Below are 16,913 nucleotides of genomic sequence, written 5' to 3' on the forward strand. Positions count from 1 at the left end.
GAGAGGGCAGGGTGTCAGGGACTGAGCAGAGTCACGTTAGAGGTATACAGAGAGTGAGAGATAGCCTCCAATGATCCCATGAAGATACCCTGATGCAGACACAGTAGCCAGGAAAGAGCCAGGAGAGGCACAGCTATCAGGAATAATTCAAATAAATACAATAATCGGAACACCATTGAATGATTTCCATTCGATGGTGGCAAACATCAGAATACCACCATCAAATGGTAAAAACACTACCATCATAAAAAAAACATTGATGGTTAGTCACCATCAGATTCTGATGTCCATCCCTATGCTGAACCTGCAGGTGCACACTGGACACCACTACTCCGTGTGTGTCCCTGCTCATGTTTGTCCCACAGGCTGGTTGCCTCTGGAATACAATGTGGGCTCAAGCAAAGATTCTAGCACAGTTTATTGGTGCTAATACTAATATATTGTCAGTAAACTGGATTCCATAATGCTCCTTCTATTACTGTACTGACAACTGGCAGCTTCTGCCCAAAACTTCTATTTGCTAGCCACAGCTCAGAATAGTATGACATATTGATATGGGTGCAGACAGGGCCAGTTCTAGACATTGTGGAGCTCAGGGAGAAAGTTCCCAGTTGCGCCCCGACAATCCCCCCCCCTAAAAAAAAAAAAAGAAGAAAGAAATAACTGTTTTTTGATAACATTATGCCACACGCAGTAATGCCCTTTATAACACATTATGTCACACGCAGTAATGCCCTTTATAATGCATTATGCCACATGCAGTAATGCCCTTTATAACACACTGTGTCACACGCAGTAATGGCCTTTATAACACATTATACCACATGCAGTAATGCCCTTTATAACACACTGTCACACGCAGCCCTTTATAACACATTATACCCCCCATGCAGTGCCCCCATTAGTAGTACCCCCAGTGGTAATGCCCCCAGTAATAATGCCCCCTAAGCTAGTTCCCCCAGTAGTAAAGCTCCAGTAGTAATGCCCCCCAGTAGTAATGCCCCCATTAGTAGTGCCCACAGTAGTAATGTCCCTTATAGTAGTTCCCCCAGTAGTAATGCCCCCCATTAGTAATGCTCCCCAGTAGTAATTCCCCCATTAGTAATGCCCCCTATAGTAGTGCCCCCATTAGTAGAGCCCCCATTAGTAATGCTCCCCAGTAGTAATCCCCCCATTAGTAATGCCCCCTATAGCAGTGCCCCATTAGTAGAGCCCCCATTAGTAATGCTCCCCAGTAGTAATCCCCCCATAAGTAATGCCCCCAATTATAGTGCCCCCATTAGTAATGCTCCCCAGTAGTACTGCCCCCATTAGTAATGCCCCCTATAGTAATGCCCACTGTATAATGCCCCCAGAAATAATGCCCCCTGTAGTTGTGCCCACTAGTAGTAATGCCCCTATAATCGTGCCCCCAGTGCTTCCGACTGAAAAAAAAAAACACAATACTTACCTTTAGCCCCGCTCCTGCTTCTGCTGCCACTGCCGCTGCCGTCCGGTTCGACCGCGGCTCCTCGGGTCTATGGGGGAGACGTCATGACATCATGACGTCTCTCCCATAGTACTCTCTCTGCCGGATGCCGGAGCTCAGGAGTGAGTTCCGGCTTTCGGCTGCCGCTGCAGGCAGGGAGCCGGGTGCCTGCCCTGTTAGCCCGCACCTAGAACCGTCACTGGGTGCAGAGTGTACTGCAAAGAGCCACAAATATATTTCTTCTCATATACAGAACTCAAGAAGCATTTAGGTCGGAAGCAGGAGCAAATGCGTCAGGTTTACATTATACTTGCATTAATCTATTTTGTGTGCCACAATTGTATTTGCTATTAGGCATCAATTAAACTAGAAAAACATCTGTAATACAGCGTACACCAATCCACATCTGGTAGATGCAATAAAAGAAAAAAACAATTGCTTAAATACAATCACAAATGCATATGCTATGCCCATTAGTGTAGCATTCTCAAACAGCCATTCACAAGCGCATCATCCACTGTTTGCACCTGCCCATATCATCTGCAAATAATGAGTCTTTCTCAGACATGTGCTGTGTGCTTCTCTTTTCCCGGTCTGCATGAGTTTGCTTGGCCTACTTTATAAAGACCCCTGTCCTACCCAGATCCATAACAGGGTTTTATGGTGCCCTGTACCAGCCACGCCCCTGACCGCATGATGTCATGCCGAGTAAGAACAGCAGCACAGCGGGAGCGTACTCAGGATGCTCTAGGGTGCTTTGAAGGGTGCATGTCTGGAGCGCCAAAGGATGCTCTGGCAGTGCTGTAAAAGTGACACTGGCTGCAGAGTGCCATTCCAGGCACCCTGCTAACCAGATGCAGGGACCGTTTGACCATCAACAGTGCTGCCTACAGAGCCCTGTGCTCTGTGCGGAGGCACCACTCACACACACCTAGTTAGGGCCCTGGTCCTATCCTGTTTGCCCATTCAGGCGTAAGTGCCAGAATCATGGAAAACTGCATGCTTATATGCTTGTACCCACTGGGTGTGCATAGTGCATAGTGTAAATTTGTCATACTATTTGCTCTGTATCAGTCACAATGGCTCCATGAGCTCCTCACATTCCCACACTCCTCCTGCAGTTTGTACAGATCACCTTACTCCTCAATCTTCCTTTCTATCTTCCCTTGTTCATCTGTGAGATGCTTCTAGTGCTATGTCAAATCATGCAGTAAGATACTGTCCATTATAAAATCAAGTCATATTGAAGACATTAAAGTAGCCATTTTGGACAAAGATATATATATATATATATTTACAATACACTAAAAAAGAAAGGGCTTGATTGCATTATGTTTTAGACCAAATCTTCAGAGTGCCCCTAAAGCATCTGTAAGAGTTAACAAACCAGTTTTTGGTCAACACTTCAGTGCTTGGTGGCAGGGACAGTCTAGGTCTCATCACCTTCATAAGGTGGCAACCAGAACTATCTATAAACATCTTCACTTTAAATTGAAGGAGTGATCTGCTTCAAGATCATACTGTATGCGTCCAGTTTTATACAGTATTTAGTGCTGTCAAAGTGTAGTTCTCAATGGAAATATGTAACACAAATGAACACTTTTCCTAGAATGCCACAATCAGAACCAAGATAAATAGAATTAGCAGAAATAGTTTAAATTGTTGTTTTACAGTTTAGAAGCCATCCAGTACTGCAGTATGCATCAGAGTATCACAAATAGACTCCTGTTCTCAAAAACATATGAGACCCCTACACATTCTCCTTTCAAAAGCATGAATAGTTCATCTGCCTGTAAAGCACAATGATTTCTGTAGGCTAAAGGTAACGTATAACCATAAGTCTCAAATGTCATGGTGTATCCAATAACATAGGCAAGACTTTTAACTTAAGAACATAACTATCATAGGGGAACCTGATTTTGCTCATTCTCTAAGGGGCATATTTAGTTAGACATTGGAACCTCACGTGAGGTACGGTTACAATGTATTGTCTTTAATAATATCTCTCCTTTTTATATATTATTCATACTGCTGAATGGTAATAAATGGGTAGTGTGACAAACAAGAGAACTAAATACATTTTTCAACCCTATCTGTCTCTATGGACTTTTTGATGTTTGCTTTGTTTGAGTATTAACTAGAATATAACATAAGTATATGCTCTTACACTGATTCTTTTAGATAAGTTCAGCATCTCATCTTTATATATAGAAAAGAAATTCCACAAGATGCAAATGCACAAATACAGTGCTATGTCTTCAGTCTGTGGAATGTAATGTAAAGTGGAAGTTAAGAGTAAATGGGTATCTGGATGAAGGGTCGACAGACAAAGGTCGACAATGTACAGGGCAACACAAATGGTTGACATGCAATAAGTTGACAGGTACAAAAGGTCAACAGTGCAAAAGGTCAACAGGTAGAAAAGGTCAACAGGTTCAAATGATCAACACATCAATGGTCACAAAAAAGGTCTTTTTATTTTTCTACATTTTTAAGGTAAAGGTTAGGGTTAAACACTTGGGAGAGTGTTAGGGTTAGTCTGTTGGAGGGGACAGATAGGGCTAGGCACTAGGGGGAGCTTTATGGTTAGGCTACAGTTAGGTTTAGGCACTTGGGGTTGGGTTAGCGTTAGGCACCATGGGGAGGGTTAGGCTTATGCTTAAAATAAAATAAAAAATGTTGACCATTTTTGTGACAATATACAATACAAAGGAAAAGTGGTCCATATACCGGAATGCACTAATGTGTCACTATATATAATATTAAAACATAACTTTTATTGGTTATAAGTATAAACACAAAAATAATATAAATTCAGCGAATTAAAATGATAGTAAAGTAAGAAAGTATTAAAATAAGGGCTGTAGTATTCTTGTATCCCATCAATGTATTAGTAAACTGTATGTGAATATTGTAGCTGTTTATATATTGTTACAACTGCAACAGTAGGCAACGTAATTGTGATAATAATGTATCTACTACCAGAAAAACAGATATAGTGTCTATCAATAATAATCTTGAAAAGACTACTCTGCACAGAGCTAGTCTTTAACCAGGAACATTAGGACAACCTGTTTTCTGTACCATTAAGGTGCCATTAATCACATTAGAATATTGGAGATACTGCTGTTTATCCCCTAAAACTGCTAATGATACCGGCTTTTACATGCTATAGCAAGTTTAAGGCAATTGCTGCAGTCCGTTATCCACCACTGCTAAGATCAGTCATTATCTATTTAGGTGCTAGTAGTGATCATAGCGTGCAGCACTTTGTGGCCACGTTTAACTAAAGCCGCTGTAATTCCCGGCTCGTCTCTGCCTCAAACACTGGCAGTCACCGCGTGCAGCGTTAGTGCTGCGATCAGACCCCCTTGATGTAGGAGGTTGGTAGCGGTTTATACATATACAACATTAAGATACATAACAACATAACAGTGATTCTTTCAATTTTAACTGGGTACAAATATTTGCTACTACAGCCCAACGCCGACGCGCGTTTCGCTGTAGCTTCTTCAATAGGCAAGCCGACTGTTACCTCTCCCGGGTATTTTATACTTCAATCCACCAATCAGTAACTGTCAGTCATTTGAAAGGAGGAGAGAGAACAAATCTAATTGGTCTGAAACCTTTCAATTCAAGAAATAATATTTAAACAGGGGACATAAATCTTACACCTTCTGTTTCTTTATATATATAATTAATATATACAAAAAATTATACAAAATATATATCATAGTGAAATTAATTTGTGAATGTAATACATCATCCAATAAATAATAAAGTTGATGTTATCAATATTATCATCAATAATTATTAATGTTTATAGTGTTATACTACACAACTAAAATTACCCCTTATTTTCCTACTAAATGAGGAAATAATATTATAATAATTAAAATACAATAATCCAAGTGTGTAAATAAATTAGTGTGGTGCCTAATATCAATAATATCATCCCTAAGTAATAAAATGCAAATCTGTGAAAAACTATTACATCTAATTAATAACAGTGCTAATACCAGTTAATATAGTAAAAATTAACAAAAATATATATATGTGTAATGATAAAGTGATATTTGACTATAAATTAACCCTACAATATTAAAGTAATAAAGTGCATAAATAATACAGTGAATTATATTATAATTCACCTGGTGAATAATATTAGCTTTATGTGTAACATAAAAATTTAGATATATTAAATTCATAATTATAATATTACTTAAAATTAATCAAAAATTAATAAATATAATATAATAATATACAGTAAAATCACTCTAATAGTGTAGTTCATTATAAAACAGATTATAAACCAATTCGCTTTATAGGAACCTACTGTAAACAGTGGAAAGTCTTGAGGCATATTCTCCAGAAACATTCCTATGTTCTTAAAACAGATGAAGATTTGGCAACTGTCTTAGGTCCCCGAATTGATATAAGTTGGAGGAGATCAAGAAACTTGAAAGACCATTTGACACATAGTCACTTTGGTGTCAAAAACAAATCAAAGGATCAAAATATTGGCTCCTATAAGTGTGGACATTGCAAGGCCTGTGAATTTATGGTAAAGAAAAGTAATTTTCAAGACAGATATGACAACAAATGCACAATAAAAGACTTTATTAATTGTTACACTTTTGGGGTCATATATTGCTTGACCTGCCCATGTAATAAAGTATATGTGGGCATGACTAAGAGACAATTAAAAAAGAGAATTATGGAACATGTCTATAACATCAATAATGCACAGAAGGATGAGAGGAGAATGAATAAACTTACGAGTGTGGCGAGACACTTCTTGAAATATCATGAGGGTAGAAGTAAAGGATTGCAGGCATTTGGAATGGAGAAAATTCAGTTGGGCCTAAGAGGGGGAGATATCACCAGTGAACTCCTTAAAAGAGAAGCTAGATTGATATTCCTAATGAACAGTGTGACACCCAGGGGTCTTAATGAAAACATAAATTTTTCCATGTTTCTATAATAAATAATAATTATGAATTTTACTTATATATAAATATATGAAAAGGAACAACAGTAAAGATGTATTAAACATAGTGGGATTAATCTGTTTTATAATGAACTACACTATTAGAGTGATTTTACTGTATATTATTATATTATATTTATTAATTTTTGATTAATTTTAAGTAATATTATAATTATGAATTTAATATATCTAAATTTTTATGTTACACATAAAGCTAATATTATTCACCAGGTGAATTATAATATAATTCACTGTATTATTTATGCACTTTATTACTTTAATATTGTAGGGTTAATTTATAGTCAAATATCACTTTATCATTACACATATATATATTTTTGTTAATTTTTACTATATTAACTGGTATTAGCACTGTTATTAATTAGATGTAATAGTTTTTCACAGATTTGCATTTTATTACTTAGGGATGATATTATTGATATTAGGCACCACACTAATTTATTTACACACTTGGATTATTGTATTTTAATTATTATAATATTATTTCCTCATTTAGTAGGAAAATAAGGGGTATTTTTAGTTGTGTAGTATAACACTATAAACATTAATAATTATTGATGATAATATTGATAACATCAACTTTATTATTTATTGGTTGATGTATTACATTCACAAATTAATTTCACTATGATATATATTTTGTATAATTTTTTGTATATATTAATTATATATATAAAGAAACAGAAGGTGTAAGATTTATGTCCCCTGTTTAAATATTATTTCTTGAATTGAAAGGTTTCAGACCAATTAGATTTGTTCTCTCTCCTCCTTTCAAATGACTGACAGTTACTGATTGGTGGATTGAAGTATAAAATACCCGGGAGAGGTAACAGTCGGCTTGCCTATTGAAGAAGCTACAGCGAAACGCGCGTCGGCATTGGGCTGTAGTAGCAAATATTTGTACCCAGTTAAAATTGAAAGAATCACTGTTATGTTGTTATGTATCTTAATGTTGTATATGTATAAACCGCTACCAACCTCCTACATCAAGGGGGTCTGATCGCAGCACTAACGCTGCACGCGGTGACTGCCAGTGTTTGAGGCAGAGACGAGCCGGGAATTACAGCGGCTTTAGTTAAACGTGGCCACAAAGTGCTGCACGCTATGATCACTAGCACCTAAATAGATAATGACTGATCTTAGCAGTGGTGGATAACGGACTGCAGCAATTGCCTTAAACTTGCTATAGCATGTAAAAGCCGGTATCATTAGCAGTTTTAGGGGATAAACAGCAGTATCTCCAATATTCTAATGTGATTAATGGCACCTTAATGGTACAGAAAACAGGTTGTCCTAATGTTCCTGGTTAAAGACTAGCTCTGTGCAGAGTAGTCTTTTCAAAATTATTATTGATAGACACTATATCTGTTTTTCTGGTAGTAGATACATTATTATCACAATTACGTTGCCTACTGTTGCAGTTGTAACAATATATAAACAGCTACAATATTCACATACAGTTTACTAATACATTGATGGGATACAAGAATACTACAGCCCTTATTTTAATACTTTCTTACTTTACTATCATTTTAATTCGCTGAATTTATATTATTTTTGTGTTTATACTTATAACCAATAAAAGTTATGTTTTAATATTATATATAGTGACACATTAGTGCATTCCGGTATATGGACCACTTTTCCTTTGTATTGTATATTAGAATTACTGTCCAGGAATAGCACCCTCCCAACTCATTCAGAGCATTTATCTTAAGGAATCCTATTAGGGGAGGTATTGTGTGTTATTATATTTCTTTAGTGCGACCTATTTTGTTTTGTGAACATTTTTGTGACAACCTTACATGGGTCGACCATTTGTCCCTGTCGACCTTTTATACCTGTCGACCTTTTGGACTGTTGAACTTTTGTACCTGTCAACCTTTTCTCCCTGTTGACCTATTGCCTGTTGTCCTTCTGGTGTCAATCTATAGATTGTCAACCTTCTGCCTGTCGATCTCTTATGCCACCTATGAGTATATGTTCTTAGTTGTGTTTGGATCACTTTAATGGATTACAGGGAATTACTATTTAGAGTAAGAGTGTGTGGGTGCTAGCCCATTCATTAACACCAAAAGGTGCTCAAGGTTGGAATGCATATCTAGTGAGTAATATGAACCGATTTCTTTTTTTCTCTAATACGAACACTGAAAGATCCACTTAATAAATTACAATACATTATAATGTATCACAAATACTTTAGGAATTTCACCATACTGTGAAAAAACATGTAGAGACACTGGAAACTAGCCCTAACACATTGTTTTATCATTTTAGGGAATACCAGGAATTCCTGGAAATGATGGTGCAAGTGGAATAAAGGTGTGTGATGGCATTCTATACTTGAGCAATGGAATTTGCATCAAACGATTTTAGAATACATGTACAGAAACTGTATATTTACAATGTATTTATCTCAGTTTGTGGCAGAGCAATAAGGTGCTTTATGTTTTATGTTTCACATTTGTTTCTGATGAATAATTATTTGTAATTATATTAGCTTAATTCTTTTAAAGTGGGTACACACCTGACAGATATATCTGCAGTTCATACACACTGAACGGCCATCATCTGCTTGTGCCCTCAGGTCCCGGTGGCCGATGGGCGTGTCGGGGGCGTGTTCTCCCTCCTCGCGGCTGCCGCTGTGTGTGTATGGGCGGTCTGCAGACCTCCCGTACACACTTGCCGATGGACAGATCTGACCATCGGCTGTGCAGCACAGCCAATGTGATATGTCGGTGAACGGCGACATTCATCGACATATCGAGGGTACACACTGGCCGACGGGCAGCAGATACATTGGCCGATCAATTGATCGGCCAATGCATCTGTCAGTGTGTACCCAGCATTAGGCTCGTGTTGTAAAACATATATGTATCAGATGGCAGTTAAGTGGAATAATTATAGCAAAAACAGTTAAACACAGATACTAAACTACAAGGTTTCCACTAAACAAACTTTAGTCAACAAATGTAGGGCCCTATTAACTAAGCACTGGCAACAACTAATAATTTCACTGCATATCACAGTGATAGAAAATCTACTATAGTTTATTTCACTGGGGCAGCTGAGTGATACTGGCTGGCAGTGATAAGACTACACTTACACCTTCACCAGTCAGTTCGGGAAGCCTATGTTTTATAATATATACAAAGTATATATATATATATATATATATATATATATACATACACACACACACAGATGTGTCCTCATACACCTTTCATTTTGAGCGATTATCTGTAATCTGTGCATGCGTCTGAGTCACACTGCACATGAATCAAGTTTAATTTTTGTTGTCGCTCTTAAGTGAGGATTTATTGATAGACAGGTGCTGTTTGTGTTGTGGGCGGCAACGAGGAGGTGACGACTTAAATGCAGGCATGTCACAACTGCTTTTACGGAATGTCACTGCCTGCGACTGTGTTCCCAATTGTGTTGAAAATGGCTCCAGGGTCTCAGGGCCTGATTCAGCAAGCAACGCAAAGGAGAGAACACATGCATTTGGACGATGTTTTTGTACTGCGCATGCGTAGGCATCACACTGCACGTATGCGAACTATCCAGTGCGGTCGGGTAAGCGTATGTAGACCACACGCATCATGCATGCAGACCCCTTCCGATATTGATTGACAGGAAGTGCCGTTTGTGGGTGGTGACGGGGGGAGGGGGGTGGTCGGGTGAACGTAGGCGTGCCTGTGCGTTCAAAATAGCGAATGCCTGCTAATTTGAGTGACAGGATGAGGCGTTTGTGGGTGGTAACAGGGGAAGGTGCTTGAAAACGGGTGGAGATCCGAACGCAGGTGTGCCAAAAGATCAAAACGGGCGTTTTAAGAGTGTGCATAATTAACAAAGCAGCGTCATCGACCACGTCAGTTGGGTGTCTTTTAGCCAGAACTGCTTGCATGATTGCGGTAGGAAAATGCAACCACATGAATAGCGAGCGGTTCATTCGCCTTTCGATGTACTCTATTAATCTAATAAATAGCGGAGATGACGTAGGATGTGAGCGGCCAGGGGGCGTTTTTTACAAAAAAACGTCCGCATGTTTTGTTCGCTCATTCAGACATAGAGGCGTCAACAGATCGCAAAGAGCGAACGGTCAATTTAGATAGCCAGCCCCTTTTTCTGGACGAGCGAGCGCAAATAGCGTCCGGCTCTGAATCAGGCCCTTAGTTCCCCACTGCCATTCTGTGTGACTATAGAGTTCCTCAGAAGTCTGATATTCAACTGATCTGCAACCGAGCAGGTCTGTTGCGAAAATATGGTAATGACTGTAATCACAAAACTATTATAGAGATGCCCAAAGCCAGCATAGAAACGCCCACTACCACTTTCGCACATCCTTAATACCTTGCAATCCTGCATATACATCAGGAACATCGAGTAACATCGGCCCCTCACGCACAATTACAACAGTGAGTACTCAAGCTGCGCATGTTGTCGCAGTGGCTAATTTATGCACGCCCATGCAACAGCGTTCAAACAGACAGGCACACCTGCATTTCTCTGACCACTCCCCTGTCACCACCCCCAAATGCTGACGTCCCATCCCTCTATCTGTGATGGCTTTGTATCTGCGTAGGTGAATCTAGAGCGATCGCAATGCTAACTCATGCACAAATCCAGACGGCTGCGAAATTTGCACATTTTCGCACAGCCGCTGCGCACAAATTTGTTGCTGCTGCAGCATTAGTATACACCTATGAATCCGGCCTTGTTAATAAATATACCCCTTAATAAGGAACATTGGGCCTCATTCAGACCCACTCGCAAGCGGCTGTCCGCTCGCAAGTGGGTCGATGGTGTGCACTGCGCATGCGCACGACGGAGGGAGCTCCGTCGTGCGCATGCGCCAGACGCGACGAGCGAAGGACTTTCCTTCGCTCGTTGTGTCTGTTCAAAGGGGGCGTGCTGTCGATGTTGATAGACAGCACGCCCCCTTTGGTGGGCGTGCCGGGGGCGTGCCTGCCAGACGGAGGCGTTCCCAAGGGAACGCCTACCGTCAGAAGCCGGCCCCACTGACATCACTAGTGATGTCAGTGGGAGTGATTTTGGCTCTGATAGAGCCAAAATCACTCCAGGGCTTGTGGTCGAAAACCCCGACCACAGGCTTCTGGTCGCACTGGCGATGGTCACGATGGTCAAGACCATCGCGACCATCATCCTGCAGGAGGACGCTCCATTTTTATGGAGGCTGGCCCTCATTCAGAGCGAGCGCTCTGCTCAGAGCGTCCGGCTCTGAATGAGGGCCATAGTCTGATATCTTTTTTTTTTTAAATCATTGAAATGTTTTATTACAGTAGATATCTTTATGTGATTTATTGTCAATATTCAGTTAATGCTTTGAAGATAAGGTTTAGCTGTTATCAGAGTAATTGATTTATGACTGATATATACATATTTTCTGAACATAATGGTCACTGTTTTGTCATTATATGTTCATTTTCTAGGGTGAAACAGGAACTTCTGGAGAGCGTGGTGCCAGGGGACCTCCTGGGATCCCAGTGAGTATATACAATGATAAACTCAGCATACCTGGAGTCATGTAATCCAGATAAACTAAGAGATTAGGTTCAGTTGGCATGACATGAGAAGGACACATTCATAAATATATTAGCCCAGTGTGCATTTTTTAAATGTGATCAGCATAGATGAACTATTGCCAAAATGTAATTGACTTTAAAAATATGCAAGTGGTAACACTCTGACCTTTAAAAAATTGATTAGAAGTTGTTACAACACTACTACAAATTCCTATAAATGGTGGCATGCATGACTACTACTAAAACTTTGCACTGAAATCTCATTCTAAAATCCAAAAATACAGTTTGAACAATGGAATAATAAAGTTGAAGTACACTAACCACATCCCTATACTTATTTAAGCACTTTGAATATAATATAACACCACACCTACAGTAATGTTGATATCGGTATCAATGATGTCATTATGCCTGTATTTTAACAGACATATACCCATAGAGACAACTATTATACATTACAAAAGTTTTTAGCATTTGCTTTTAATACAGTAGTATAATAACAATATAAGTTATGTTTTATTAAATTATATTGCTAATTGTGTGTGCCTTGCAGTAGAATACTTTCCTTTTTATGTCCTAACATGTCATAGACATGATGGCTATGAGTGCACTAAAATATTATATAGATCCTCAACAAGCATGGGAGTTGGTGAATTACCAGATGAAGAGGTATTATAACTTTTAATATAAAATATATATTTTAGAGAGTACTGAGGTTTCTAAAAAAAATAAGGTGATTAACAGTCATAGTGAACACAGTGCAAATGAGATGAAATGGTTTAATTAGTGATCTTATTTGTTGTATATGTTATTGAACTTATCAACTGACACACTGAGGAACTGTTAATCAAAATTAGTAAAATAATACTTTAGTATTGGAGGGAAGCTAAGAGAAAGTGTGTAGCTCAGAACATAACGTGATCATGGGAGCCGAGAGCAGGGAAAATGTATAAAGCGTCTGGGCCCCCTCTGCAAGCGTCTCTGAAATGTGACAGAGTGAACCATAGGAATAGTTCATTATGCGTTGTGGCCTAGCTTCCTCTGTTGGCCACTCACCCCAAATACTGGGGCCTATCCAGCGACACTGAAAGTGATCATTTGTTAAAAGCTGCAGATACAGCCTGTTAAGCAATAATAGCTTCATTTTAAGGGATGAAGCTTGATTGTAAATTGTTACATAAGCCATAAGCATAAAGAATGGTTTATTCTGTATAGCCTTTATTTTGGATATACAGGAATTCATTTATTTATACTTAAATTAACACTAAAGTAAGCTTTGCGTAAGAAACATAAACTCAGAAACTAAACATATGATTAGTTTCATTGAAACATATGGCAGGGAATGCAACACAGACTTTAGTAATGAAGATGAACCCAGGGGGTCGTTTTTAATTATCGAATAAGGATAATTGTGAATTCCCACTTCCTGTCTGTTGTATCCAACTTGTGAGGTTTCCAGAGTACAACTTTTCTTCTAACTAAATTGCTGCGTGGTGTGGTCTGAACTGGAGATGTGTCTTGTTCAGTGAGTGTATACACATTGTGTCAACCATAACTCAAAATATTCAAAAGTACAATGAAACAAAGCATCATTTGCCTGAAATGTAGATTGTGAATTGAAAAGCATCATGCTCTGTATCTTCTCCATTACACAAAGAGTAATATTTTGTTTTGTAAAGTTGGGGCTGAGGGGGGTGGGGTATGTGTCTTTATATTATAGTTTTTGCCAAAGTATTATAAAATGTCAAACACAGAAATTTAGTCAAAGGTGGGCGCAAAGCACAAAAAAGGAGTAAACTGTGCACCTGGACAAACCATGTTGCAATTCAAGAGATGCAACATGGGTTAGGCTGTAGGGGGAGGTTATGATTAGGCTGCAAGTGGAGGGAAAGTTTGTAGATAGGGGAGAAATACTTACCAGAATGAAGAAAGTTCTCTGCCCGAAAGTAGAGATGTGCGGTTTGAATGCACCAAAACTTTGGGGTTCTAAATCGAATCAAGTCCAAGCCCAGATCACTTTTGGGGTTCCAAGTAGAAGTAAGTCTCGGCTCTGGTTTGCTTTAAGTTCAGAACTTGGATTTAAAAATTAATGTTAGGTTTTGGATTGCATGTAAACAGGTCCAAATTACATGATTTTAGCATGTTTTATCAATTTTAAAGAAATCCAAAACCAAATCCAAACCATGGAGCAGGAGAAGGCATGATGAGGAAGGAGGAGATGGGACAAAACAGGAGGAGGCATAGATAAAGAAAGGGGAGGCAGAATGAACCAGGAGGAAGTGTGAACAAATAAGGGGGAAGCGGGTTGGAGCAGGAAGAGGTATGGATGGAGAAAGGAGAGGCGGGTCAAAGCAGGGCAAGCCATGGACAAAGAAGGGAGGCATAGTGAAACAGGTGGAGGAAGAGGAGCAGGAGGATGGGTGAACGGAGAAGAGGAGGCAGAATGGAGCAGGCAAAGGCATGGTTGGGAAAGGAGATGTGGGACAAAGCAGGTGGAAGCATGGACAATAAAGGGGGACACAGAATGAATCAGGAGGGAGGTGGAGACAAAGAAGAGGAAGGTGGAATAAAGCAGGGGGAGGATTGAATAGTGAAGGGGGAGGTGGTAAATAGCAGGAGGAGGCATGGACAAAGAAGGGAGGCAGAAGAGAAGCAGGAGGACATGGATGGAGACAGGGGAGAAGCAGAGATTGAGGCTAGTTGGTATATGATGTGAAATCTGGACACCACATGTCCGGGATTGCTGATGCTCCAGATAGACCTGATTTCCGGACTGTCCGGAGCAGTCATGGATGTGTGAAAACCATAGTCCCTGTGAGTAAAAGACATAAAAGATAAGGTGTACTTCATCACATATTATTATAATACAGCCACAAAACTTTAGGGTAGTTTGAACCAACATTGGACAAAAAAACCCTGACCTAAGATAAAAACTGGTAAAATATCACTACAAAACAATAGGTCTACGATACAAATTTGTATTACATAGAGCCAAACCATGGTAAGCTTCTTTGACTGTGGAATATGCTCTAACTAGAGCCATTGTACAGTGTAGCACAAAAGCTGTTACACATTTTACATCAAGTCAAACTAAACAAACCTGCAGGCTTAAACGGAGACTTACCCGTGATTCCAAAAATGTAGTGTATATATTAGAATGTACTTGTAGTATGTAGGACACATAATGAGAACCCTAAAGAAAAGGATAGGACAACATTTAAACATCAGAAAGGTAGTTGTTAACCCTAGTGTGCCATAACACTGTAAATCAGCACACAACTGTAACACAGATGGCCTAAATTGTTTGGGATAGTCAAACTCAAGACTTGCAGCCCTAAAGATTTTAACATTGATCCATATACAGGAATGCAGGATACAATAATGCTTTCTGTATGTAATCACTAGGGTGCTCTCTGCATTATGTGATGACCCTAAGATTTTTTCCGTATTGTTTGCAAGCCACAAACATGCTCACTATATTGTATGGCTGTCACTATGGTGCTTTCTGTATTTTATGACACTCACAAATACGGTTGTCCATATTGTATTCTGGTCACTAGGATACTCTTTGTATTATGTAGTATCATAAGGATCCTGTCACAAACCACACAAATCTGCTGCAGCTTCTTCTCACCTCCTGCTGTCTTCATGGCTTTTATGTGCAGCATTCCCTCCAATGCTGGCTGCTGGGCGCAACCATAGCAGTCTGGATCAGGTGACCGGCTCTCCACCAATAGAAGATCAGTTTGTGGTCACATGATAACTGCAGCCAATCCCTGACAAGCCAGGGGTATACAGGGATTCTCCATGCACACTGCACTTGCCAGTGCAATGTTGTCCACAGCCTAGCTGTGTGCTTCCCAGTGAGCTCCTGCAGATTCTTATCATTGTCCAATCCAGATTAATTTTGGTGTTCCAGCAATCTGGTCCCATTCTACTATTCCAGAACTTCGATTCCATTCCAGAGTTCCAGTAATCCTGTCCCAATTCAGTGTTCCAGCAGTCCGGTACCAATCTGGTGATTCCAGTATTCCAGTTCCATTGTGTTGACTCCAGTATTCTGGTCCCATTCCGGTTCTACAGCATTGCAGTCCCATTCCAGTTCTACAGCATTCCTGTCCATTCCAGTTCTACAACATTCCGGTCCCATTCTGGTTGTACAGCATTCCAGTCGCATTCTGCTTCTACAGTATTCCAGTCCCAGTCCAGTTCAGTGTATTCCGGTCCCAGACTGGTCCGGAGTTAATCCGGTTTCAACTTGATCCAATTCCCATCTGATTCTAGCCTGGTTGAAGTTACTGAAACTCTCCTTCATCTTGTCTACCTACACCTGTGTGCATCAAGTATCTACACTCTGATTCCAACCAAGATTCCAGCTGTTCCATCAGTGTCTCCAGTCACCAGCAGACAGATCTTGGCTACCAGTTACACACAGTGCACTCTCAATACATTCCACCATTCCCTACTCTAGTCCATGAGCAGAAGCTACATTAGGTTGACCAGCTTTCAGCTGCACACCCCAGATCCCACTGCAGCCAGAAACTCAAGTCCGGGTTCACAAATAAACACAAACATTACAGATCTTCTCAATATTGTATAATGGTCACTTGCTCTCTGTTCCTTATCATCCAATCTGGGTGACACTGCTAGCTGATGTTGGGTTAAGTAGGTTGGACCCAGGGCCGGATTAACAATGGGGCGGGTGGAGCTCCAGCTCCAGGCCACCCCATGAAAATAGGCCCACAGGACCTACTGCAGTGCATGCTATATTAACAGAAAAAAAAACTTTTCCTGTCACCAGTCCACTACAGCTTTCCAAAAGCCCGTCCATTCTGCAGGATTATCTCCCATTCCTTCCACCCCCGGCCCCATTGCCCGAATCCCCGCT

General features: G+C 39.9%; 1 protein-coding gene across 1 annotated transcript in view; it reads left to right on the plus strand.

The window, feature by feature from the left end:
- Window positions 1–16,913, plus strand: part of COL21A1 (collagen type XXI alpha 1 chain) — a 344,603-nt gene that overhangs the window by 253,204 nt on the left and 74,486 nt on the right. The window contains exons 17-18 of the mRNA XM_088455921.1: window positions 8,757–8,801; window positions 11,933–11,986. Of these exons, the coding sequence (XP_088312047.1) occupies window positions 8,757–8,801; window positions 11,933–11,986 (99 nt within the window). The remainder of the gene's footprint in view (window positions 1–8,756; window positions 8,802–11,932; window positions 11,987–16,913) is intronic.

The sequence above is a fragment of the Taudactylus pleione genome, unplaced genomic scaffold (assembly GCF_031769625.1).
Source record: "Taudactylus pleione unplaced genomic scaffold, aTauple2 ptg000678l, whole genome shotgun sequence".
NCBI lineage: Eukaryota > Metazoa > Chordata > Amphibia > Anura > Myobatrachidae > Taudactylus > Taudactylus pleione.